The following is a 27,323-nucleotide window of genomic DNA, read 5'->3' on the forward strand; positions in this document are numbered from 1 at the left end:
ACTCGATCTATGCCTCTGATCATCTTGTACACCTCTATCAAGTCACCTCTCATCCTCCTCCTCTCCAAAGAAAAAAGCCCTAGCTCGCTCAACCTATCCTCATGAGACATGCTCTCCAATCCAGGCAACATCCTGGTAAATCTCCTCTGCACCACATCTAAAATGCACCACATCCTTTCTATAATGAGGCAACCAGAACTGAACACATTTAAGTTGAAAGGGCTTGTTGAGCAGGAGTGCCTCTGGATCCACAGGTGGAGGGTGGGCGGTGGGCAGTTTATGCTTGACGCAATGGGCTTAGATAATAAAGCATTTGCTCTGACTCAGACAAGATCCCTATCTGAAAAAACACTTGTGTTCTAAACACGCAGATGAGTATGCTGCTATAATTGTAAGTGATGAGGGGGGGGTTAAAGGACAGATACTATGGCCTGCTGAGCATAGTATTTAATCTGCATTGAAAATATACTAACCTGACCTTTGCAACAGTATTAACTTCTCAGACATCACTTCATTGTGGTCCCTGAATGTTAAACTGAGTAACTGTGAAGTATGTGACGTTTTTAGAATTTCTATAATGTCATTTCACCTCACCCTCTATGACACCCACTGTTAGAATTATGGAAACATTACGTTAGAATAAAGCATGGTCAAACTACTCAGGCTCTGCATTATTGATATTACTGAGGTTATCAAAGTCCAACACCAGCTGTGACTGGTCTAGCTTTGATATTAAGGTTAGGCCACTTTCTTCTTGATTTCCCCACCAGAGGAGAGAGCTCTCTATCTCACTGACTGAGGGTGCAGAAGATTGTGGTTGAGTGAACAGACCACCCTTCAGTTGTCACTGATATTTAGAACATAGAGGATAGAGCAGTACAGGAGCTTCGGCCCACAATGTTGTGCTGATATTTTATCCTGCTCTAAGATCTATCTAACCCTTCCTTCCCACATAGCCCCCTATTTTTCTATCATTCATGTGTCTATCTAAGAGTCTTAATGTATCTGCCCCCACAACCTCTGCAGGCAGTGTGTTCCACGCACCCACCACTCTTTGTGTAAAAAACTTACCCCTGACACCCCCCTTATACCTTCCTCCAATCACCTTAAAATTATGTCCCCTCGTGTTAGCCATTGTCGCCCTGGGAAAAAGTCTCCGACTGTCCACTCAATCTATGCTTCTTATCATCTTGTACACCTCTATCAAGTCACCTCTCATCCTCCTTGATCACTTTTGATCACTGTGTTGTGAGTTCAAGTCCCACCATAACAACCGGGAGATTTATATTCATGTAGCCCAGTCAGTAGATCTGTTGCTTCACAGCTCCAATGACCCAGGTCCGATCCTGACCTCTGGTGCTGTCTGTGTGGAGTTTGTACATTCTCCCGATGAGCGTGTGGGTTTCCTCCGGGTGCTCAGGTTTCCTCCCACATTCCAAAGACATGCAGTTGGTAGGTCAATTGGCTGCTGTAAATTTCCCCTAGTGTAAGTTGTAGATTCTGGGAGGGAGTTGACGAGAATGTGGGGAGAATAACATCAGGTGGTGTAAGATCCGTGTAAAAATGGGTGCTTGGCGGTTGATGTGGACTCGATAGATCGAAAGACATATTTCCATATGGCATCTCTCCATAACTCTATGGAATCAAACGTAGCATTTACAAGAGACACAATGACTTCTGCAAACGCTGGAATCTGGAGCAATACACAAAAAGTGCTGGAGGAACTCAGCAGGTCAGGCAGCATCCATGGAGGGAAATAAACAGTCGACGTTTCGGGCCGAGACCTTCATCAGGACTGGAAAGGAAGAGGACAGAAGCCAGAATAAGAAGGTGGGGGGAGGGGGAGGAGCACACGCAGGCAGGGGATAGGTGAGCTCAGGTGATAGGTGAGTCCAGGTGAGGGGGGCAGGTAGGTGGGTGGGGGAGGGGGAGATGTAAGAAGCTGAGAGGTGATGGGTAGAAGAGACCAAGGGCTGAAGAAGAAGGAATCCGGTAGGAGAGGGCAGTGGACCATGGAATAAAGGATGGGGGAGGGGAGGAGAGGAGATGGGCAGGTCATCAAGGTGGGGGAAAGGAGCCACAGGAATAAGGGAAGACACAGGAGTTGGGGGGGTGGGGGTAAAGAAAAAGGGGTGGGGTTACCGGAAGTTAGAGAAATCCATGTTGAGGCCATTAGGTTGGAGACTCCCAAGGCAGAAGATGAGGTGTTGTTCCTCCAACCTTTGTGAGTTGTAAGGACAGAGGAGGATGTAAAAAGGCTTCAAGGAGACAGAGACAAGGTAAGTGAAAGGGTGAGGACGTGACTTATGTGGTACAATGTGAGATCACCTCCCTCATGACTAAAGGGAAAAAGTGTATTTTTTCCAAGTGGTGACAGATTGGGAAATGTTGATGTTTGAAGTAACCTCGATGAGCTTGTGTGCTAGTCACTGGAAGCTAACATGCAGGAAGCAATTAGGAAGGCTCATGGTACCTTGGCCTTTATTACAAGAGGATTTGAGAACAGGAGTGAGGGTACCTTACTGCACTTTTGGTCGCACTCGCTAAACTCCCTTCTCCCTCGCACAGGGTCACCTAGATGTCTCCCCTCTGTCTCCCTCAAGCAACTGGGCACGGCGGTGATTTAAACGTTCACCTGGAGTATTATGTGCCATTTTGGTCTCCTTAACTTGTCTTGGAGGAAGTGCAACAAAGGTTCAGCAGACCGAGATAGGATGGCAGGACTGCCGTACAAGGACAGATTGGACAGGTCCAGTGGAATTTTGGTTCAGTAGTAACCACCAGGAGATTGATAGTGGGGGACTTAGTGATGGTGATGCCAATGAATGTCAGGGCTGGGTGGTTAGATACTCTCTTAGAAAGCATCACCATAGAAAGTATCCTATCCAGATGCATCACAGCTTGGTGTGGCAACTGCTCTGCCCATGACCACAAGAAACTGCAGAGAGTTGCAGCACATCACGGAAACCAGCCTCCCCTCCATAGACTCTGTCTACACTTCTTGCTGCCTCGGTAGAGCGGCCAGCATAACCAAAGACCCCACCCACCCCGGACATCCTCCCCCCTCCCATTGAGCAGAAGATACAAAAGCCCGAAAGCACATACCACCCAGCTCAAGGACAGCTTCTATCCCACTGTGTTATAAAACTACTGAACTGTCCCCTAGTACAATAAGATGGACTCTTGACCTCACAATCTGTCTCGTTATGACCTTGCGCCTTATCGTCTACCTACACCGCACTTTCTCTGTAGCTGTGACACTTTACTCTGCATTCTGTATTGTTTTACTTTGTACTAACTCAGTGCTGTGTAATGAATTGATCTGTATGAACGGTATGCATGACAAGTTTTTCACTGTACCTCGGTACATGTGACAATAATAAACCAATTCCAATTCTTGTTGAAGACAGTCATTGTCTGACACTTCTGTGGTGTAAATGTTATTTGCCACATCAGCCTAAGAATGGATATTATCTTGATCTTGTGGCATGTAGGCATGGCGGCTCCACTTGCTGAGGAGCTCCAAATGGAATTGAACATTGTGATTGTGAGCTCAGAAGGGGAATCACAGTCTCAGGTTACAAAGCAAGAGATTCAGCACTGAGATGTGGAGTTTCTTCTCTCAGAGGCTGGTGAACCTCTAGCGTAGAGAGCTGTGGAGGCCAAGTCACTGAATATATTTAAACCTGAGGTAGATATATTCTAGACACAAAAGTCATCAATGGGCATGGGTACAGAGCACGAATATGGTATTGAGACGGAGGATCAGCCATATTGTACTGAACAAGCGGAACAGCATTGCAGGTCGAATGGCCTACTCCCGCTCCAATATTTTATGTTCCTGTTCTGTAACAATTCGAGGGTTTGCTGAGACCTGGATTTCTTCCTCTGATTCAGGAGTGGGGTGAGGTGAAAATGTAATAATAGACTCTTTAATCATTCTTTCCACTTTTCCAGGCAACCTTCAAAGGCTGGATGAACATAATGTATGCGGCCGTTGACTCAAGAAACGTAAGGAATTTGTCATTGTGTTGTTCTGCTCCAGCTTCGACAGGGATCAGGGGACATTTAAGGTCTGGGGGAGGAAGTGTTGAGTGGGAAGCTTTGACCCAGTCACGGTGAGGGATTAGCTACTCTCCCTACGTCAGTGAAGCACATAAAACTGCAGATAGAACATAGAACAATACAGTGCAGGAACAGGCCCTTCAGCCCACAATGTCCGTGCCGAACATGATGCCAAATTAAACTAAACCTATCTGCCTTCACAAGATCCATATCCCCCCACTCTCTGCCTCTTCCCGTGTCCGTCTAAATGCCTCTTAAATGCTACCATCATGTCTCTTTACACCATCACCCCTGGCCACACATTCCAGGCACCTACTGTGTAGAAAACTTGCCCCACATATCTCCCTTAAACGTTCCCCCCTTAAATCTAGGTCCTCTTGTCTTTTTCCCAAGGAAGGGGAACTGAAAACTAGAGGGCATAAGTTTAAGTGAGAGGGGAAAGGTTTAAAAAGGACCTGAGGGGCAACTTCTTCAGGCAGAGGGTGGTGTGTATATGGAGTGAGCTGCTGGAGGAATTAGTTGAGGCAGGTACAATAACAACATTTAAAATTCACTTGGGTAAGTATATGGATAAGAGGGGTTTAGAGGGATATGGGCCAAACGTAGGCAAATGGGACTAGCTTGGTGGGCACCATGGTCAGCATGGACGAGTTGGGCCAGTTTCTGTGCTCTATGACTCTGGTATTTGATATTTCGACCCTGGGAAAAAGACTCTATCTAAGCCACTAATAATTTTATAAACTTCTATCAGGTCTCTGCTCAGTCCCTGCAGTCCCAGAGAAAACAACCCAAGTTTGTCCCACCTCTCCTTATAGCTAATATTGTTTAATCTAATTTCTGATCTGGAACTCACTGCCTGTGGAGGAAGTGAAAGCTGAATGAATCAGTGCCTTCAAGAGATGATCAGATAGATATGAGGGACAATAATTGTTTGATAAGATAAGATAAGATCAGATCAGATCAGATCTTTATTAGTCACATGTACATCGAAACACACAGTGAAATACATCTTTTGCGTAGTGATTTTGGGGGGCAGCCTGCAAGTGTCGCCACACTTCCGGCGCCAACATAGCATGCCCATAACTCCCTAACCTGTACGTCTTTGGAATGTGGGAGGAAACCGGAGCACCCGGAGGAAACCCACACAGACACGGGGAGAACATACAAGCTCCTTACAGACAGTGACCGGATTTGAACCCGGGTCGCTGGCGCTGTAAGGCATTGTGCTAACCACTATGCTACCGTGCCCATATCCCTCTTAATCCCTCCTATCCATGTACTTATCCAGATTTCTTTTGGATGTTGTTATTGTACCTGCCTCAACCACTGTCTCTGGCAGCTCATTCAACATACGCACCACCCCTTGTGTGAAGAAGTTGCCCCTCAGGTCTCTTTTAAATCTTTCACTTTTCACCTTAAACCTATGCCCTCTGGTTTTTGGTTCCCCTTCACTGGGAAAAAGACTGTGTGCATTCTTGTCGGATTCAGGAGTTGGTAAGGGGATCATCTTGGGATTCAAGGAACTCTTAACATCTGGGTCGGGGTTGGAAAGTCAAAGTGTTGCCAAATCCCAGTCTGAGGGAGATGACAATGAAAATGGCACCACCTTCGTCAGCGCAGTGCTGCCCAGAGGAGAGTGCTGCTTCTGACCTGAGCTTGCTGAAGTGTACTGTGATCCCGTTGAGTTGTAAAGGTGTGCTTCCATCCCCAAGCCCTTCTGAGCTTCATTCCATTCTTCGTCTTGCAGATCGGTGAACAGCCCGAGTACGAGACCAACGCATACATGTATGTCTACTTTGTGGTTTTCATCATATTTGGCTCATTCTTCACCCTGAATCTTTTCATCGGTGTCATCATTGATAACTTCAACCAGCAGAAGAAAAAGATAAGTACCAAACCGCTTCCAAAGTCCGGTTTTAAGTTTGACTTGGGTTGGCCGGATGGCTTGGCATGGTCCAACAGTTGGAGAGAGATGTAGATGAGAGGACGTCCTGTATACGTGGTGGAGCACATTCTGTGCTAGTTATAACACCACAACCAGGAACCTGAGTGCTTCAGCAAAATTGGCAAGAGGCAGCACTGCTAAGCACTGGGGCCACAATCAATCAGTGGTGAACCTCATGAGCCTAGAAGGTCATCCCCAGACTGCAGTTCTAGGTGGCTACATAGCAGGGACTTCATTGAACTAAACCCCACTAGACAACTCAGGGCTGCTGAGCTTTCCACAGCTTGTTTATCTGCCCATACCCTATCAGTCAGTGCCGGCCCTCAGCGGTGACTCAAATGCTCCAGCTCCCAATAATATCCAGGTTTTCAGGTGATTATAGATGTGGCAAGGGGTGGGAGTGGCCATTTCTACCATCTTGGCCCTGGCATGGAGGGTGGCAACGAGGTTCTCATGCCCTGGGCTTTTCGCTGTATCGCTCCTTCCGAAAGTCCATTCCACACTTGATCATGGTCCACATGAAGACGAAAGATCCCGATATTCCAAAGTTTGACCTTGTTGGTTCTGGGATTAGAACTGGACATCCTGGAGAGAGCTGGTCCACTGGATCAGCAGACTTTGCATAGTTTCCTGGGCATCCAGTGAATGACCAGTGGTCTGCAACTCACTGCCGCACAACAGAGAGACCTAGGGGTACAAGTACATAGTTACCTGAAAGTGGCAATGCGGGTAGACAGGGTGGTGAAGAAGCTGTATGGCACACTTGCCTTCATTGGTAAGGGCAGTGAGGACAAGAGTTGGGACATCATGTTACAACTGTACAAGTCATTGGTGAGACCACACTTGGGGTATTGTGTGCAGTTCTGGTCGCCCAGTTATAGGAAGGATGTCACTAAGCTGGAAGGGGTACAGAAAAGATTCACAAGGATGTTACCGGGACTTGAGGGCTTGAGTTATAAGGAGAGGGTGGATAGGCTGGGACTGTTTTCTTTGAAGTGAAGGAGGCTGAGGGGGTGACCTCATTGAGGTTTATAAAATTGTGAAAGGTGAATGGTCACAGCCTTTTGCCCAGGGTAGGGGAGCCTAAAACTAGAAGTCATAAGTTTGTGAGAGGGGAAATATTTAAAGGGAACCTGGAGGGGCAATTTTTTCATTAGATTAGATTAGATTAGATTTCTTTATTAGTTATATATGCATCGAAACACACCGTGAAATGCATCTTTTGCGTAGAGTGTTCTGGGGGCAGCCCGCAAGTGTTGCCACGCTTCCGGCGCCAACACAGCATGCCCACAGCTCCTAACCCGTACGTCTTTGGAATGTGGGAGGAAACCGGAGCACCCAGAGGAAACCCATGCAGACACAGGGAGAATGTACAGACTCCTTACAGGCAGTGGCCGGAATGGAACCTGGGTCGCTGGCGCTGTAATAACATTATGCTAACCGCTGCACTTCAGGCAGAAGGTGATGGGTATATGGAAGTGGTAGAGGGGGGTACAGTTACAATGTTTAAAAGACATTTGGATGGGTGCATGGATAGGAAATGTTTAAAGGGATATGACCAAGCACGGGCAAATGGGACCCAGCTCAGGCAGGCAACTTGGTCAACATGGACAAATTGGGCCAAAAGACCTGTTTCCATTCTGTAGAATTCGATGACTCCTTGAGCTGGCTTGAGACTGACCAACCAAGCGCTGGGAATTTTCACTTACAGAAGCCCATGACTTGTTAATGCTGCCTGGGTTGTGGAGCATGCCTTATGAAAGCAGGTTGAGGGAACTCGGTCTTTTCTCCTTGGAGCGATGGAGGATGAGGGGGGACCTGATAGAGGTGTATAAGATGCTGAGAGGCGTTGATCAGGTAGATAGTCAGAGGCTTTTTTCCCAGGGCTGAAATGGTTGCCACAAGAGGACATAGGTTTAAGGTGCTGGGGAGTAGGTATGGGGGAGATGTCAGGTGTAAGTTTTTTACTCAGAGAGCGGTGAGTGCGTGGAATGGGCTGCCGGCAATGGTGGTGGAGGCGGATACGATAGGGTCTTTTAAGAGACTTTTGGATAGGTACATGGAGCTGAGAAAAATAGAGGGCTCTGGGTCTCTAAGGTAGGGACATGTTCAGCACAACTTTGAGGGCCAAAGGGCCTGAATTGTGCTGTAGGTTTTCTATGTTCTATGGTAACTTTTCTCTGGCCAGGGCTTTGGTTTGTTGTGGTTTCCACGACTGTGGAATGTAAACCTTCTCCCCCATATTAATGACACTGTACCTGTGTAACAAACAACACAGAGAAGATGTGGGAGCAGTGTAAGTTCTCACGCTACGTGGACTGCAGTAGCGTAGTGATAGAATTCCGAGAATAAGCTGATGGCGGCTTTGAGAAAAATAACGGTGTCTTTCTCCCCCCTATACTTAGGTGGTCAGGACATCTTCATGACAGAGGAACAGAAGAAATACTACAATGCCATGAAGAAATTGGGCTCAAAGAAGCCACAGAAACCTATCCCAAGGCCTTTGGTAAGAGCCCTGATAGTAAAGCATTGCCATCTGTCAAGTATATCAAACACTTGGAATATTTCTGATTGTCTCCGACATTGAGAAATATTGAAAAACTATTAAAAATGAATCAGGGTATTGAATAAAATAGTTTGTTAAAAGACAGGATTTTTTAAATGCTTTGAAATAATAAAGAGTACTAAATAATTAAACAAGTTAACAATTAAGTACACTTAAATTGTGCCAATGAATTAAAAACCATAAATTACCCAATGTGTAACATCGCTCCCTCTGAGCCAAACTTCCATTGAAATGAAAGGAGTTGCTGAACCTACAGTGTAACCTGGTGCAATTTGTGGACAGATTTCCAAGCTTAACTCCAGGGAAACTTCAGGAGGTCCTCTGCTAAACTCTGTGAGGACCCCAATGTCCAAGTGGGGTTGATAGGGAAAGGCCCTGGGCCTTCAGGCCTTCTACATTCACAGGGGTAATTCGTGAAAGGGATTCCAGACTGGCCAAGAAAGTTGGTTCTGAGCTTTCTTCAGATGGACAATAAGTGGTGGCTCTGCTGGTGGAGGTCCCATTCCTGTGAATAAAAGTTAGGGTCTGTTAGCAGGAAAGAAAATTGTTTTAACCTAAGTGTACAGTTTCTTGAACATGTCAGCTGTTTCCTTCCAGGTATTCCACTTGGAACTGTATAATCGCTGTGTTGACATTCCTCATATCCTTCCTTCCAACTTTCTAGAATAAATTCCAAGGGGTCATCTTCGACTTGGTCACGAAACAAGCCTTCGACATCATCATCATGATCCTGATCTGCCTCAACATGGTGACAATGATGGTGGAGACAGACGACATGGACCCCTACATGGAAAGAATCCTCTTCATCATTAACACCATCTTCATTGTGCTCTTCACCACTGAGTGTGCGCTGAAGATCATTGCCCTGCGGCAGTACTTCTTCACGATTGGCTGGAACATATTTGATTTTGTGGTGGTGATCCTCTCCATTATTGGTGGGTATGATCAGGGCTCCTGATTAACTCTCCACCCTGCTCACTGTGAGACATGCCTACATGCCTACACACAGCCCCTGTCCTTAATTTTAGACTTTCACTTTTGAGTTCAGGAAGCGTTCTGATTATTCCTATATTGGGTCATTGAACTGACATACCGAGTGACTGCTCCAGTGCCATCTTTTACATGAGATGCAAAACCCAATCCGAGACAACAGACAAGTGCACTATTTTGCAAATGAACAAGGGATTTAATCCTGGATTCCTGGCCAATATTCCTATCTCAAACTACTTCCTAAGAAGTCTACTGATTTTCCAGACGTGATCACTTTGGCTCCCTGTGGGATTCTCCCTGTGCACAACTTGCCCACCATGTTTCCTACAAGTTACCAGACTTACAAAGGACTTCTGTACCTATAACAAAATGCTTCCTGGGGACGTCCTGAAGCCAAGGGATAGAAGAAAGTTATTTTTTCACAGGGGGTTCTGGAGTCAAATCCCACATAGCGTCATCATCATCAAGTCATAGGGTTATGCAGCACAGAAACAGGCCCTTCGGCCCAACTCATCCATGCTGACCGTTGCCTTCTTTTGTCTGCATTTGTCCCATACGTTCTAAACCTTTCCTATCCAAGTACCTGTCTAAACATCTTCTTAATTTGTATTGTACCCACCTCTACCACGTCCTCTGACAGGTCGTTCCATACACCCACCACCCTCCGTGTGAAAAAGTTGCCCCTCAGGTCCCTTTTAAATCTTTCCCCCCTTCTCTCTTTTTATTACCACTCTCACATTATATTTTCAAAGATAATATTTAAAGCTGATTATTGATAAGTAGGGATTCCTCTTCACCAGGGTCCTGAATGAGCTTGGCGTTTCCATTGTCTTCCCAGTGTGGGCTCATCCAGGACTATCTGTTGAAGTGGGTCTTGGTTTATCTTATCCAATCATCATCCAGACTTCATCTGATTCCAGATCCCCTTTCTCAATAGGGAACGAATTCCAGATTGCTTTTTGTTATAGGTACAGAAGTCCTTTGTAAGTCTGGTAACTTGTAGGAAACATGGTGGGCAAGTTGTGCTCCTGGTTTTGTCTCGATGTGCTAACTTCTCCCACCAGAGCCTCCACCAACCCTGTCAAATCCCTTCATCTTCATAGGCCTTTGATACTCAAGCAATTATTGGACATGTTTATACCAATTTGTTAATCCCTGGTATGGGGCGAATCTCTGTTTCCCCTCCTCATTTAGTCCCTAATTTCTTCCTCCTACTCACATCTCCAAACAACCTCCTGAACTAAATCAGTTTATTATTGTCACATGTCCTGAGGTACAGTGCAAAACTTTGTTTTGCATGCCATCCGTAACAGTGCATTGAGGTAGTACAGGGGAAAACAATAACAGAGTGTAGAATAAAGTGTTACAGTTACAGAGAAAGTGCAGTGCAGTCAGACAATAAAGTGCAAAGCCATAACAAGATCAACTGTGAGGCCAAGAGTCCATTTCATCATACTTGGGGACTGTTCAATAGTCTTATAACAATGGGATGGAAACTGTCCTTGAGCCTGGTGGTACGTGCTTTCAGGCTTTTGTATCTTCTGCCCGATGGGAGAGGAGAGAAGAAAGAATGTCTGGGGTGGGAAGAGTCTTTGGTTATGTTGGCTGCTTTACCATGGCAGTGAGAAGTGTAGACAGAGTTCGTGGAGGGGAGGCTGGTTTCCGTGATGTGCTCATTGACTACTCTAAACTTCCAATTCCCCATTCCTTCATCTAAGTCAATATCATATAGCACGTCTGAGAATCCAATACAGATCCCTTCAGAATATCCCCCATCTCAACTACCAGAGGTTGAACCCATCATCCCTATTCTATCTCCTAACTCCCAACCCCATGTCCCAAATTCATTCTCTCTTATTTTCATTAATGTCTGCTGGAACAACATTTATTTACCCTTCTCCTATCTATCATGGAGTCGGAGAGTAATACAGCATAGAAACAGGCCTTTCGGTCCAACTGGTCCTTGCCAACCAAGATGCCCATCCAAGCTAGTCCAATTTGCTTGTGTTTGGCCCATATCCCTCTAAACCTTTCCTATCCATGTACCTGTATAGTATCCCACTTTCCCACTATCATGGTAGTGACCTATATGGAGTCATACAACATGGAAACAGGCCCTTTGACCCAACTTGTCCATGCCAACCATGGTGCCCACCAAGCTAGTCCCATCTGCCCGCATTTGGCCCATATCCCTCTCAACCCCTCCTATCCATGTACTTATCCAACTGTCTTTTAAATATTGTTATTGTACCTGCCTCAACCACTTTCTGTGGCAGCTCGTTCCACATAATCACCACCCTCTGCGTAAAGAGGTTGCCCCTCAGGTCCCTTTTAAATCTTTCACCTCTCACCTTAAGCCTATGCCCTCTAATTTTAAGGGCATACAGCATATGCTTATGGTTTATGCCATTCAGCCCATGATGTTCTACCAATCTTGACGCCAATTTATACTAAATGTCCTCCTCCTGTGTATCATCCATATCCCTCCACTGCCTTCATATTCGTGTGTCTATCTAAAAAGCATGCTTCCACTACTACCCCCGGTAACCCATTGCAGGCACCTACCAGTCTCTGCGTAAAAAACTTGCCCCTTCACGTTGTCTTTGAACTTCTCCCCTCTCACCTTAAAAGCACATCCTCTGGTGTTTGACATTTCTACCCTTCTGACAGTCTACCTGATCTATGCCTCTCGTAATTTTAAAAGCTTCTATCAAGTCTCCCCTCAGCCTCCGACACTTTAGGAAGGACAAGTTTGTCCAAACGCCTTTCTAATGAAGAATCCCATTCTCATACCTTTAACTTTCATGAGCCAATTGCCCGAGTGTTTTCTCTATGTGTAACCTTCAATTTCGGAGAATAATTACAGTCTAAAGTGGCTCCATTTAAGAACAAACCAACAAGTCCCATCCCCCCTCCTCCTCCCCAATGCCCTAACAATTCTCTGCATCCAGATTCTTCCTTCCCTTTACAATTTTTTTTTCTCAAATCCTGTGCACTAAAGCAGTTGATTTAATGCACGGGGCCTAAAACTCTCAGCCACTTGACAATAAAATGAAAAAAAATACAGCTGACTTGGTAGCAGGGAATTTAAGAAGCTTTTTCTCGCTGATCTGTGTTTTTGGGACAGAGTCCAACACTGACTAAAACTCACGTTAAGGCTAAGTAATGTTTAAATTTGACTTGAACCTTTGAGGACAGAGAAGATTAAATTAAATTGACTCAGCTACAAGGTGATAGGAACAGATCAGACCCTTCTGAACCACCCACCAGTATGTTAGATCATCGCTGACCCTCTCCCACTGACTCTGAGGTTCCAGGTATGCAAGGGTCATCCTTTAGATGTCCTTGACTCTGTTTTATGAAGAAATCTTTGCTGAGCTGTGGGAATAAGACTAGATGAACACTATAGAATACGGTCCTAATGCGGGCAAATGGGTTTACTGTAGATTGGCAGCAAGGTCGGCATGGATATGATGGGCTGAAGAGCCTGTTTCTGTCCCCTACCATGGGATAAAGACTGACCATCCAATCATGCCCCTCAAGCTTTTATAAACCCCTCAACCTCCTACGCTCCAGAGGGAAAAGCCCCAGCTTATCCAGCCTCTCCTTATATGTCAAGCCCTCTGGTCTCAGCAACATCTGAGTGAATCCTTTCTGCACCCTTTCCAGCTTAATGACATCCTTCCTATAGCTGGGTGACCAGAACTGCTCACAGTGCTTGATTCACCACGTGCATTGATGTCAAGAAGTGGCACATTTCCACATCCCGTTTAGATGCTATTTAGGGTCCCCCTTCAAGACTGGTTGGTGTCTGTGGGGTCTTCAATGCGTTCCAAATATAACACAGTTTTTGTCCTGCCATTATTCCATTGGACATTAATCTTGAAATTAGTGAGTCAAGGATAATGGACCTGGAGGGGGTTCCTCGAAGCCACACAGGGAGCTGGGGTGTGGGAAGGTCAGATAAGTCCTGATGGATGGGTGGTATAAATCCAAGTTGTTATTTACAGAAGGAAACAGAAGCAGCTGCACAGGTTGACTCTGTGGTTAAGAAGGCATATGGTGTATTGTCCTTCATCAATCGGGGTATTGAATTTATGAGCCGGGAGGTAATGTTGCAGCTATATAGGACCCTGGTCAGACCCCACTTGGAGTACTGTGCTCAGTTCTGGTTGCCTCACTACAGGAAGGATGTGGAAGCCCTAGAAAGGGTGCAGAGGAGATTTACAAGGATGTTGCCTGGATTGCGGAGCATGCCTTATGAAAACAGGCTGAGTGAACTCAGCCTTTTCTCCTTGGAGCGACGGAGGATGAGGGGTGACCTGATAGAGGTGTATAAGATGATGAGAGGCATTGATCGTGTGGATAGTCAGAGGCTTTTTCCCAGGGCTGAAATAGTTGCCACAAGAGGACACAGGTTTAAGGTGCTGGGGAGTAGGTGTAGGGGAGATGTCAGGGGTAAGTTTTTTACTCAGAGAGTGGTGAGTGCGTGGAACGGGCTGCCGGCAATGGTGGTGGAGGCCGATACGATAGGGTCTTTTAAGAGACTGTTGGATGGGTACATGGAGCTTAGAAAAATAGAGGGCTATGGGTAAGCCTAGTAATCTCTAAGGGACATGTTCGGCACAACTTTGTGGGCCGAAGGGCCTGTATTGTGCTGTAGGGTTTCTATGTTTCTATGGACCCTGCCCCACAGTATTGAGCTAATTTCAACCACTCATAAATAGGCATTAAAATGGGTGGCATTGCAGTCAACCTGAAGTGAAATCAGGTGAGACACAAATTCAAAATGAAGTGAGCTTTTCACCAGGAGGAATAATGAAAGAAAAGTCTTGCATCTGTAACATCCCTTTGAACCCTCGGGATGTCACAAAGTGCTTTATAGCTGTTGAACCGCAGCCATGGTTGGAACATTAAATGGGGCAGCAGAGTGGTGAAAGACACTATGATGCTGGAGGAACTCAGCAGGCCAGGCAGCATCCGTGGAGAAAAGCAGACGGTCAACGTTTCGGGTCAGGACCCTTCTTCAGGACTGAAGATAGGAAAAGGGTGAAGCCCAATATATAGGAGGCAAAAGCAGAGCAGTGATAGGTGGACAAAAGAGGGGAGGCGGGGTGGGCACAGGGTGGACAAAAGAGGGCCACCCCACCTCCCCTCTTTTGTCCACCTCTCACTGTTCTGCTTTTCCCTCCTATACATTGGCCTCCCCCTTTTCCTATCTTCAGTGCTGAAGAAGGGTCCTGACCCGAAACGTTGACCGCCTGCTTTTCTCCACGGATGCTGCCTGGCCTGCTGAGTTCTTCCAGCATCATTGTGTTTTTCATCTAGATTCCAGCATCTCTAGCAGAGAGGTGAAACTGGTGCAGCCGCTGTCTCACAGTGTCAGAGTCCCAGGTTCAATCCTGACCTTGCACATTCTCCCTGTGACCACATGAGTTTCCTCTGGATGCTCCGGCTTCCTCCCACATCCCAAAGACGTGCAGGTTGGTAGTTTAACTGACCACTGTAAATTGCCCCTAATGTGTGGGTGAATATGATAGAATCTGGGGGGAGTTGACCTAGTGTGCAGGTGAATCTGGGGAGAGTTGATAAGAGTAAGAATAGGATTAATTAGGATTAGTGTAAATGGATGGTCAATGTGTACTTGATGGGCCAAAGGGCCTGTTTCTGTGCTTTATAACTCTATGACCCCCCCCCTTCCCCTTCGATCTGATCTCATAACTGTTTAACTCCAAAGAAAATGATCTATCTGCACATACCCTGAACAAATGGACATCTCCTGGCATAACACACCTCCCAAGTACTGAGCCTAGAGGACGTTTTGTCGAACAACCCTGCTGTGAATTGCCCTGCAACATTTTGCTATGCCACACATACTGTATAAATGGAAGTTGTTGTTCCACCACAAAAGGCCCCTTTAACCAGTAAACCACCGTAGAGTCATACAGCATGGAAACAGGCCCTTCAGCCCAACTCGTCCATGGTGACTATGTTGCCCAGCGAACTGGTCCCACCTGCCCGCCTTTGGCCCATAGCCCTCTAAACCTCTCCTATTTATCTAGATGGCTTTTAAGTGTTGCTAATGTGCCTGCCTCAACCACTATTTCTGGCAGCTCATTCCAAATACGCACCACCCTTTGCATGAAGAAGCTGCCCCTGATGTCCCTTTTAAATCTCTCACGTCTGATCTTAAACGTATGCCCTCTTGTTTTTAGGTGGATGTTTTAGCGCCCTGAATTATGTTTTGTGTCAAAAGCTCCCTCATGAACAGGACAGCACCTGCACTAATATTGGAAGTGCATCATTGTTAGTGGAAAAGGTAGTGTTGGCTCATGGATAGTATCCATTAGAGTAATTGCACCTTTATCTTTTCACACACAAATTAGCTTCAACAAATTAACACATCAAACCTGTCTTTTATATTTGGTAAATTAAAAGACTTCTCCCTCTATGTAGTATTTAGAGAGCACCTGAAAATCATTTCCATTAGCATCAGTTAAAATAAAAATAAACAACGGAAAACTTCAAACATAACTTTCTCACAAGCAGCAGAATAACTAACAGATAAAAGTAATTGGAAATAAGCTGGGATCTGGCCACAAATCCAGCTGTGCCAATGAGATGAAGGGCTTCTACTGTGGTTTTGATCTAGTTCCCAGCACACAATAAGAATCAAAAATTACTTTGGAATGCGACTTTAATTCTGAACTCAAAACCTCTTGCAGTCAAGGTTGAGCTCTCCTAATTGTGAGCTGCACCTGGTCATTAGCTTTCAATGACTTATGTACAAGGACACCCAGATCCCTTCATATGACAACATTTCCAATCTCTCACCATTTAAGAGTGCTCAGGATTTCTGGAGGAAAATGGACAGTCGACGTTTTGGGTCGAGACCCTTCGTCTGAACTGCAGTAGAAGCCCTTCATCTTATTGGCACAGCCAGACGAAGGGTCTCGACCCAAAACGTCGACTGTCCATTTCCCTCCACAGATGCTGCCTGACCTGCTGAGTTCCTCCAACAGCTCGTGTGTTGCTCCAGATTCCAGCATCTGCAGTCTCCTGTGTCTCCGTTTTGCTCAGTATTCCTACCAAAATGGATGACTTCAATTTTTCCCACATTGTACTCCATCTGCCATGCTGTAATTCCCACACTCCATTTGTCCATATCCCGATAAAACCTCCTTGTTCCCACTTCCTTTCATGGCATGATCAAACTTGGAAATGTTACGTTTATAGAACATAGATCAGTACAGGCCCTTCGGCCCACAACGTCTGTGCTGAACATGATGCCAAATTAAACTAAGTCTCTTCTGCCTACACATGATCCATATCCCTCCCTTCCCTGCATATTCATCTATCTAAAAGCCTCTTAAACATCTGTCTCCACCACTACCCCTGGCAACCTATACCAGGCACCCACCGCTTCCTGTGTAGAAAACTTGCCCCGCACATCTCCTTTAAACTTTCCCCCTCTCACCTTAAATGCGTGTCCTCTAGTGTTTGACATTTCTATCCTGGGAAAAAGATTCTGACCGTCTATCCTACCTCTGCCTCTCATAATTTTATAAACTTCTATCAGGTCTCCCCTCAGCATTCAACACTCCAGAGAAAACAACCCAAGTTTGTCCAACTTCTCCTTATAGCTTATATCCTCTAATCTAGACAGCATCCTAGGTAGACCTCAGACAAATCGCCGGTATAGGTTGGAAATAGTTGGGCCCTAACACTGATCCCTGTAATATCGGCAAAGCATAAAAGGCTATGGTCGAAGTTCAGATAAATGGGAAGAGTATAGCTAGGTAATTAATGGTTGGAATAGACACGGTGGGCCAAATGGCCTGTCTCTGTGATGGTTGATCCCTTGTCTCTATCCCGCTAGCCACAGTCTGCCAACCTGAAATCCCCTTTTTATTGTTTTCTGTCAGTTATGCTTGATCCATGCTGGTTTATTACTCCTAATTCCACATGCTGTTACAGAGTCAGGAGTCATACAGCATGGAAACAGGCCCTTCAGCCCAACTCGTCCATGCCGACCAAGATGCCCATCAAAGTTAGTCCCATGTCCCTCTAACCCTTTCCTGTCCACATATCTGTCCAAATGTTTCTTAAGTGTTCTCACTGTACCCAACTCAACCATTTCCTCTGGCAGCTCGTTCCATATACTCTGTGTGAAGGAAGTTACCCCTCGGGTTCCTCTTAAATCTTTCCCCTCTCACCTTAAACCTACACCGTCCAGTGTTTGATTCCCTTTCCCTGGGAAACAGACAGCGTGCAATCACCCTATCTATGCCCCTGCTCACCAATCTCACATAGGACCTTATCAAAAGCATTCTGAAAATCCAAATGCACCATAACCATGAGCTCCCCCTCATTTACTCCTCTGGATACATCCTCAAAGAGCTCCAGTAGATTAGTTCAACATTAGTTCAACAGACCTCACTTGGAGTACTGTGCTCAGTTCTGGTCGCCTCACTACAGGAAGGATGTGGAAGCCACAGAGAGGGTGCAGAGGAGAGATTTACAAGGATGTTGCCTGGATTGCGGAGCATGCCTTATGAAACCAGGTTGAGTGAACTCGGCCTTGCCTCCTTGGAGCAACGGAGGATGAGAGGTGACCTGATAGAGGTGTATAAGATGATGAGAGGCATTGATCGTGTGGATAGTCAGAGGCTTTTTCCCAGGGCTGAAATGGTGGCCACAAGAGGACATAGGTTTAAGGTGCTGGGGAGTAGGTATAGAGGAGAGTGGTGAGTGCATGGAATGGACTGCCAGAAACGGTGGTGGAGGCTGATACGATTGGGTCTCCTAAGAGACTTTTGGATAGGTACATGGAGCTTAGAAAAATGGGAAATGGGTAAGCCTAGTAATTTCTAAGGTAGAGACATGTTCGGCACAGCTTTGTGGGCTGAAGGGCCTGTATGGGCTGTAGGTTTTCTATGTTCTATGTTCTATGATCTACCTTTCATAAGTCCATGCTGACTGCTCAATACTATAATTATTAATGTTAATGTTGAACTGAGATTCAGTGTGCTCCCTAAGATGGACAGAAAGAATCCATGGCACCATTTTGTAGAAGAGCAGGTGAGTTCTCCTGGGTCCTGGCTCCTGCCAGGGGTACATTTTTTACTCAGAGAGTGGTGGATGCCTGGAATGCGTTGCTTGATAGGGTGGTGAAGGCAAATTCATTGGGAGCTTTTGAAAGGGCCTTGGATGAGCACATGAATGAGAGGAAAATGGAGGGATAGAGGCAACCTATAGGTAGAAGCGATTAGCTATGTCAGCACAACATTGCGGGCCGAAGGGCCTGTTCTGTGCTGTACTGTTGTATGTTCTATAACTATCTGTCATTAACTGATCACTGCATTTTTGTCCGTGGGAGCTTGCTATAGGCAAATAGCTTCTTTCAATTCCAAGAACACAAGAAAATAAGACCAGGAGCAAACTACAGCCCCTCAAGCCTGCCCTGCCATGACCTCATGGCTGATCTAGTCCAAGCCTCAACTCATCTTCAGTGCCAGTTCCTCACAGCTCCCAACTCCCTGATCTTTCTGCAGTGACTTCTCTACAGAAGTACCCCATTGTCTGTTAAGTTTTTTTGGGATGCGAGGTCCATAGAGGCGCAAGATCATTCCTTTTGTTTTCTGGTCACAAACTGGAAATCAGGTGCACTTGGGTTCCTTCAATCCAGTTCTTGGTTTGATATGATCATGATGTTCTTTGTGGGATCTTTCTGTGCACATGTTGGTCACTTCGTTTCCTACATTGCAACAATGCCTACACTTCAAAAGTACTCAATTGGGTAAAATGGTTGAGGGTAAGCCGAAAGGCGTTGTATGACTACAAGTCCTTCTCTTGGTCATAGACTTATAAAGCATGGAAAACAGGCCCTTCAGCCTGACTCGTCCATGCCAACCAAGATGTCTGTCCCAGCTAGTTAAAGTTGCCTGCATTTGGCCCATATACCTCCAAAACTTTCCTATCCATGTACTTGTGTAAGTATCTTTTAAACATTGTAATTGTACCCATCTCTACCACTTTCTCTGGCAGCTCGTTCCATATAGCCACCACCCTCAGGTCCCCTCAGGTTCTCTTTAAGTCTTTCCCCTCTCACCTTAAATCTGTGTCCTCTAGTTTTAGACTCCCCTACCCTGGGGAAAGACTGTGACCGTTCACCTTATCCATGCCCCTCATGTTTTTATAAACCTCTCCCCTCAGCCTCCGACACCAGGAGAAAGAAGTCCCAAATTATCCTGTTTCTCCTTATAACTCAAGCCCTCCAGCCCCAGTAATATGCTCGTGAATCTTTTCTGCATGCTTTCCAGCTTAATGATGTCCTTCCTGTAGCTGGGCCACCAGAACTGCGTACGACAGTCCGAGATGGGCTGAGATTACTGTTACCATACAAATGGACATACACACAAATAGCCTCTTCCATGTTGTAAGTTTCTATATCCTCTGATATATTAAAATATTGCTAAACTGGAGCCAGCTGCCTTGGCCCAGTGGTTATACTCCCATCTCATGGGTTGAAAGCCTCACTCCAGGGTTCTGGGTGATGACCCTTGGCCGGTGCTTCGATGTAGTGCTGAGAGAATGCAGCACTGTCAGAGTAGCTGCTTTTCGGTTGAGCCATTTATTTATCTTGGCAGTAATTAAAGATCAGCAAGGACAGCTCATAAAATTCTCTATTAGAATGAGCTAACTGATGAGAAAGAGTTAACTGGTCATGTGTCCCTGCACTGCCATAGCACAAAAATGTTAGCTGGCACAGTTATACAGCTCCACGTCCATACCGACCTTATTACCGATCTCCACTAATCCCATTTGCCTGCATTGGGACTGTATCGCTCCACCCCTTGCCTATTTAAGTGTCTGTCTAAAAACGTAGTAACTGTATCTGCTTGCACCACCTCCTCTGTGAGTGAGTTCGAGACATCAACCAATCTCTGTGTAAAAATGTTACCCCTGAGATCCCTTTTAAATCTCCTACCTCTCACCTTAAAAAGATGCTCTTCTGCTTTTGATGCTCTTACATTGGGAAAAAAAGATTTTGACTATCTACCCTACCTATGGCTCTCATCATCTGATCAATGTCTGACCTTGCTGTGTGGAATATGGATGCCACATATACCTACCGCAACGGTGACTATACTTGGAAGGTATAACTTTCTGTGGAGCGCTCTGAGCATTCCTATCAAGCTACGTCCCTAAGTCGATGTCATCAGTGTCCCAAACTCTTCTACAAAGACTGTAACAAATGGTACTCAAGTGTTTATCAGGGTATTTCACAATGAAAGAAGCAGAATGAGCAACAGAACATCATTGAGCATCTCTGGCCAGTAGTAGAAGGGAATATAGATTCTAACTTGCTCCCCTAAATTCTATATGTGGAAACTGAGCTGCAGCTGGTAGATCCACTGCCTCACAGCACCAGAGACCTGGGTTCAATCCTGACCTCGGGTGCTGTTGGTGTGGAGTTTGCACGTTCTCCCTGTGACCGCAAGGGATTCCTCTGGGTGCTCCAGTTTCATGCCGGTTGGTAGGTTAATTGGCCGCTATAAATTGCCCCAAGTGAGTGGTAGAATCTGGGGTGAGTTGATGGGAAGAATAAGAAATGGGGTTAACATAGGATTAGTGTAAAAGGGTGGTTGATGACTGTGGGCCACAGTGCAAGTTTCAGCGCTGTACTTTGCTCTGACTTAAATCCATATTCTTCAATACAAATTGAATACAATCAATTATTATAGTTAATGCATCCAAGGGTGAAGGGGGGCTTTTCCTGCTACTTTAATGTACCTAAACCTCCCCTCCTCTACACTGACTCCATCTACACCTCCCGCTGCCTCGGGAGGGCAGCCAAGGACCCCTCCCTTGGTCATTCTCTCTTCTCCCTTCTCCCGCTGGGCAGAAGATACAAACGCTTGAGAGCTCGAACCACCGGACTCAAGGACAGCTTCTAACCGGCTGTTATCAGAATCTTGAACTCTAAAGATGAACTCTTGATCTCCCAATCTGCCTCCCAATGGCCCATGCACTTTATTTATTCACCTGCACTGCACTTTAGTACATAGAACATAGAACAGTACAGCACAGAACAGGCCCTTCAGCCCACAATGTTGTGCCGACATAGCTAATCCCTCCTACCTACAGAATGCCCCTATCCCTCTATTTTCCTCTCATTCATGTGCCCATCCAAGCCCCTCTTAAAAGCCCCCAATGAATTTGCCTCCACCACCCTAAAAAACGTACCCCTCACGTCTGTTCTGAACCTCCCCCCCCCCCCACCTTAAATGCATGCTCTCTGGTATTGGATCGCTCAATAATGGGGAAAAGATATTGCTTGTCCACCCTATCCATGCCCCTCATAATTTTATACACTTCCAACAGATCACCCCTCAGCCTCCGCTGCTCCAGAGAAAAGAGCCCAAGTTTGTCCAGCCTCTCCTGATAGCACATGCCCTCTAATCCAGGCAGCATCCTAGTAAACCTCCTCTGCACCCTCTCTAAAGCCTCGACATCCTTCCTATTGTGAGGTGACCAGAAATGCACGCAATACTCTGAATGCGGCCTAACCAGAGTTCTATAGAGATGCAGCATAACTTCTTGACTCCTGTACTCAATACCTCAATTAATAAATGCAAGCATTCCATAAGCCTTCTTAACCACCCTGTCTACCTGTGTAGCCACTTTCAATGAGCCATGGACCTGCACCCCAAGGTCTCTCTGCTCTTCAACACTTCTTGCCCTTCAGAGTGTACTGCCTCCTGACATTAGTCCTACCAAGGTGCAACACCTCACATTTATCCGGACTAAACTCCATCTGCCATCTCCCTGCCCATGTTCTCTGGAGCTACAACACTATATTCTGCATTCTGTTTTCTTTTTGGTACCTCGATGTACTTAGGTAAGGCATGATCTGTCTGGATGGCACGCAACCAAAAGTTTTTCCAATGTATCTTGGTACACGTGTCAATAGGTCAATACCAATACACCTCCTGAAATGTAACTCATGAACCAAGCTGTTGGTCTCCAGGGCTCGTATCCCTTCACATGGCCTCATATCCCTTCACATGGCCTCATACCCCTTCACATGGTCTCATACCCCTTCACATGACCTCATACCCCTTCACATGACCTCATACCCCTTCACATGGCCTCATACCCCTTCACATGACCTCATACCCCTTCACATGACCTCATACCCCTTCACATGGCCTCATACCCCTTCACATGACCTCATACCCCTTCACATGGCCTCATACCCCTTCACATGACCTCATACCCCTTCACATGGCCTCATACCCCTTCACATGACCTCATACCCCTTCACATGACCTCATACCCCTTCACATGGCCTCATATCCCTTCACATGGCCTCAGCGCCATTTTGTTTGATGATGCTCCTGTTGCTTTGCTAATAATTATTGGGACTGGTTTTGCTTCTCCCTCCCCAGGTATTGTGCTGTCGGATCTCATTGAGAAATACTTTGTGTCACCCACGCTCTTCAGAGTGATCCGGCTGGCGCGCATCGGGCGGATTCTCCGGCTCATCCGAGGGGCCAAGGGGATACGGACCCTGCTGTTCGCCCTCATGATGTCGCTGCCTGCGCTCTTCAACATCGGCCTCCTCCTGTTCCTGGTCATGTTCATCTACGCCATCTTCGGCATGGCCAACTTCGCCTATGTGAGGAAGGAGGACGGCATCGACGATATGTTCAACTTCGAGACCTTCGGCAACAGCATGATCTGCCTCTTCCAGATCACCACGTCGGCGGGATGGGACGGCTTGCTCAGCCCCATCCTCAACACCGAAAGCCCAGACTGCGACCCCAAGAAGGAAAACCAGGGCACCAACGTCAAGGGAGATTGTGGCAACCAGTCGGTGGGGATCATGTTCTTTGTCAGCTACATTATCATCTCCTTCCTCATTGTGGTCAACATGTACATAGCCATCATCCTGGAGAACTTCAGCGTGGCCACTGAGGAGAGCTCGGAGCCCCTCAGCGAGGACGACTTCGAGATGTTCTACGAGGTGTGGGAGAAGTTTGACTCCGAGGCCACACAGTTCATCGAGTACTCCGCCCTGTCCGACTTCGCGGATGCCCTGAAGGAGCCCCTCCGCGTGGCTAAGCCCAACAGACTCAAGCTCATCGCCATGGACCTGCCCATGGTGAGCGGAGACAGGATCCACTGCTTGGACATCCTCTTCGCCTTTACCAAGAGGGTGCTGGGGGAGTCGGGCGAGATGGACGCCCTGAAGCTGCAGATGGAGGAGAAGTTCATGGCGGCCAACCCCTCCAAGATCTCCTACGAGCCCATCACCACCACCCTCCGGCGGAAGCAGGAGGAGGTGTCCGCCATCATCATCCAGCGGGCGTACCGGAGGCACCTCCTGCGCCGCTCCGTCAAGCAGGCGTCCTACTTGTACCGCCACAGAACTAGCGATGTGAACGTTATCGCGGAGGAGGCCCCCGAGAGGGAAGGGCTGCTCGCTGCCATGTGGAGGGAGCACTACGGTCCCGAGCTGGAGAGGTCAGAGACAATGTCCTCCTCCTCCTCCCCACCGTCCTACAACAGTGTCACCAGAGCCGTGGGCGAGAGCGTCGTGGTGAAAGTGACCGACCCCGGACCCATCCCGTCAAGTGACTCTGTAAGAGGTCCCGACAGAGACAGGGAGTCCTTGGTGTAACAACCAATGCTTTTACAATGTCTTGTTTACACAAAAGGAATGATAACACGGTTGTCACGGAAGATAAGGAGGAAAAAGAAAATTTAAGCTTTTTTTTTCACTTCTTCGGCAAAAGTTCAGGCCAGGGGACGCGGTTGACCTTTGTCCTTGGTTCTGACAGGCTTTGCTTTGAGCTTCATATGACAAGGAAGGAGCCATACAGGACTGTGGTGGTGATATCGATAATGTGTAGGCTGGGATCAGGAAACGAAACACAACACTATCACTGCTCACAAACGATAGTGATGACTGTATGCATTTATTTGAGATAATATAATGGTGTGTCTCTTGCTGGATATGTATGACCTTGCATTAACAATTATCACAACTTCTGTAGCAAATGTAACACTTATTGCATATGTTATGGGTCTTTCATAAATTTATTATAATATTTGATATTTTTCTATCTGAGCATATAATTGCCTGTTTTTGCACCAGGATTATATAAGGTCCTGCCTCTTGAAATTCAGGGCCATCTCCTGAAGCCAAGCCAACAGCTCCATCCGGCACCAGCGCTCTCTCGCCCCGCCTTGGTTGGGACAACCTCACGGGACTCGCTCAGGGGCCACCCACGCCCAGGGTGATCCGGCGCCCCAAACCCGCCTCCACAAGACCTCCAGCCAAGACAGCACCGACCGAGAACAAAGTGTCCGAGGAGGAGGCAGATTGGTGGGGGGGGGGGGGGGAGTGGGGCGGGTGGAGGTGGGTGGTGGGAGCGGGGAGCCATGTCGACGGCACGGACTTCGTCCTTTCTCCCGAGCGAAGGCAGCTGCTCAGCGTGGGGCCGGGGTCAAGGGCACGGCTGGTTGGGAGAGGGTCCTGCCGGACCCAGGAGGAAAGAGACTCCAAGCAGGCGGGAAGTGGACTGGTCTCCCTCCCCCACCAACTGGTGTGGAAAACAAAACACAAACCAAAAAGAAAAGACATTTGGAGAACATTTGACTCGAGTTGCTGAGATTGCACAGTTTTTATGCAACCTGTTTTTTTTAAGTTATTCCATGTTTTCTCTCTCTCCTCTCTGCGTATTCTTTGCTGGGAATGTCAGTGACCTCAAGAGTGTCCGACTAACTCACCTCTGCTGCCTTCAAGGATTTTTACGTGATTTTCATCTGCAAGACCCGACCCGACTGGATAACCGAGGCAAAGACCAAGGTGTCAACTTCTAGGCTCCAATTCACCAACAAAGAGATGAGCCCCTTCGAACGTCTCACATATTTTCTGTTTTATTTATTACGCGTTACGTAAATCGAGATAGGAGTGCTTCTGTCACGAAACAATGAACGAGTGCTGCTTTAAATTAAAAACGACATCTGAGTGTCTTCTTTGGTCCGTTACCTGGGGTGGGGATCGAACCCATTACACCAGAAGAACACCTTTCCTTCCAGGTCAGAGCCATTGCTCATTGCGTGGCTGCGGGAAATGTGTTCACTGAGCTGAATGGTATGTGCGGGTTTTGAGGGTGGGTGGGATGGTGGCTTTTGTTACTCTTTATACCTGATTTTAAGATATCTTTATTAGTCACATGTACATCGAAACACACAGTGAAATACATCTTTTGCGTAGAGTGCTCTGGGGGCACATTAAAATTACCACTGATCTCGTCACCCTACTCCATACTCTAGCAAAAAGCTGTTTCTGAGGATGGTTTTACAGATTGTTATCATATGATGCCGCTGATTGCAACTGAGACTTCTGAAAACCAGTCTCTGTAATAGTGAGCCTTGCACATGACCCAGAGTCTGAGTTCAGATGTCAGCCAGCGTGAATGAGCACAACACTTTGAAAATCAATACCCTAACTGAAACTAGCTTTTTTTTATGGGAACATCAGTTTGTCAGAGGAGGAAAGCTGAGGGGAGAAGTTGGATAGGTTCTTTACACAGAGAGTGGTGGGTGCCTGGAACGCACTGCCGGGGGTGGTGGTAGAGGCTGATACAATAGGGACATTTAAAAGACTCTTAGATAGGCACATGGATGTAAGGAAAATGGAGGGTTATGGGCTGTGTAGGTTAGATTGATCAAGGAGTAGGTCGGCACAACATCATGGGCCAAAGGGCCTGTACTGTGCTGTACTGTTCTATGTTCTAATTACTAAATAGGTAGTAGAGTAGGTTATCAAAAATTACAGGGGGATCTTTATCAGCTGAGTAAGTGGGCCAAGGTATGGCAAATGGAGTTTAATTCGGATAAGTGTGAGGTGCTGCATTTTAGAAAGTCAAATCCAAGTAGGCCTTTCACAATGAATGTTAGGACCCTGCAGAGTATTGTAGAACAGAGGAACCTTGGAGTTCAAGTACATGTTTCCCTGAAAGTGGAGTCACAGGTAGACAGGGTGGTGAAGAAGGCTTTTGGCACACTGGCCTTCGTTAGTGATGACATTGAGTATAAAAGTTGGGAGGTCATGGTGCAAGACACTGGTGAGGCCGCATTTGGAGTATTGTGTTCAGTTTTGGTCACTGTACTATAAGATGGATGCTAGTAAACTGGAAATAGTGCAGAAGAGGTTTACAAGAATGTTGCCAGGACTCAAGGGACTGAATTATCGGGAGAGGTTGGACAGGCTAGGACTTTTTCCTTTGGAACAAGGGAGACTGAGAGGTGATCTTATAGAGATCTTATATAGTGAATGCATCAGTCTTTTTCCCAGGGTTGGGGAATCAAGAACTAGAGGGCATAGGTTTAAGGTGAGAGAGGAAAATTTAATAGGAACTTGAGAGGCAACTTTTTTACACAAAGGGTGTATGTGGAACGAGCTGCCAGAGGAAGTGGTTGAGGCAGGGACAATAACAACATTTAAAAGACACTTGGATAGGAAAGTTTTGGAAGGTTATGGGCCAAACATTGGAAAATGGGACTAGCTTGGATGGGCATCTTGGTTGATATTGACCAGTTGGGCTGAAAGGCCTGTTTCTGTGCTGTATGACTCTATGATACCACTTCAGTGGCAGGATGGGATTTGAACTCATGTCCCTGAATCAATGGAACAGGACTCTGGCTGGTAACCTATGAACTTACCCATTATGCTACCCT

At 46.5% G+C, this 27,323-nt stretch overlaps 1 protein-coding gene across 1 annotated transcript in view; it reads left to right on the forward strand.

Moving 5' to 3' along the window:
• The window catches only part of scn5lab (sodium channel, voltage gated, type V-like, alpha b), a 449,385-nt gene extending 424,436 nt beyond the window's left edge, over positions 1-24,949 (forward strand). Inside the window, 5 exon segments of the mRNA XM_052017101.1 lie at positions 3,958-4,011; positions 5,813-5,954; positions 8,416-8,516; positions 9,241-9,511; positions 23,021-24,949. Of these exon segments, the coding sequence (XP_051873061.1) occupies positions 3,958-4,011; positions 5,813-5,954; positions 8,416-8,516; positions 9,241-9,511; positions 23,021-24,255 (1,803 nt within the window). The 3' untranslated portion in view covers positions 24,256-24,949.
• Positions 24,950-27,323: the final 2,374 nt, after the last annotated feature.

This window comes from Pristis pectinata, chromosome 5 (assembly GCF_009764475.1).
Source record: "Pristis pectinata isolate sPriPec2 chromosome 5, sPriPec2.1.pri, whole genome shotgun sequence".
Taxonomy (NCBI): domain Eukaryota; kingdom Metazoa; phylum Chordata; class Chondrichthyes; order Rhinopristiformes; family Pristidae; genus Pristis; species Pristis pectinata.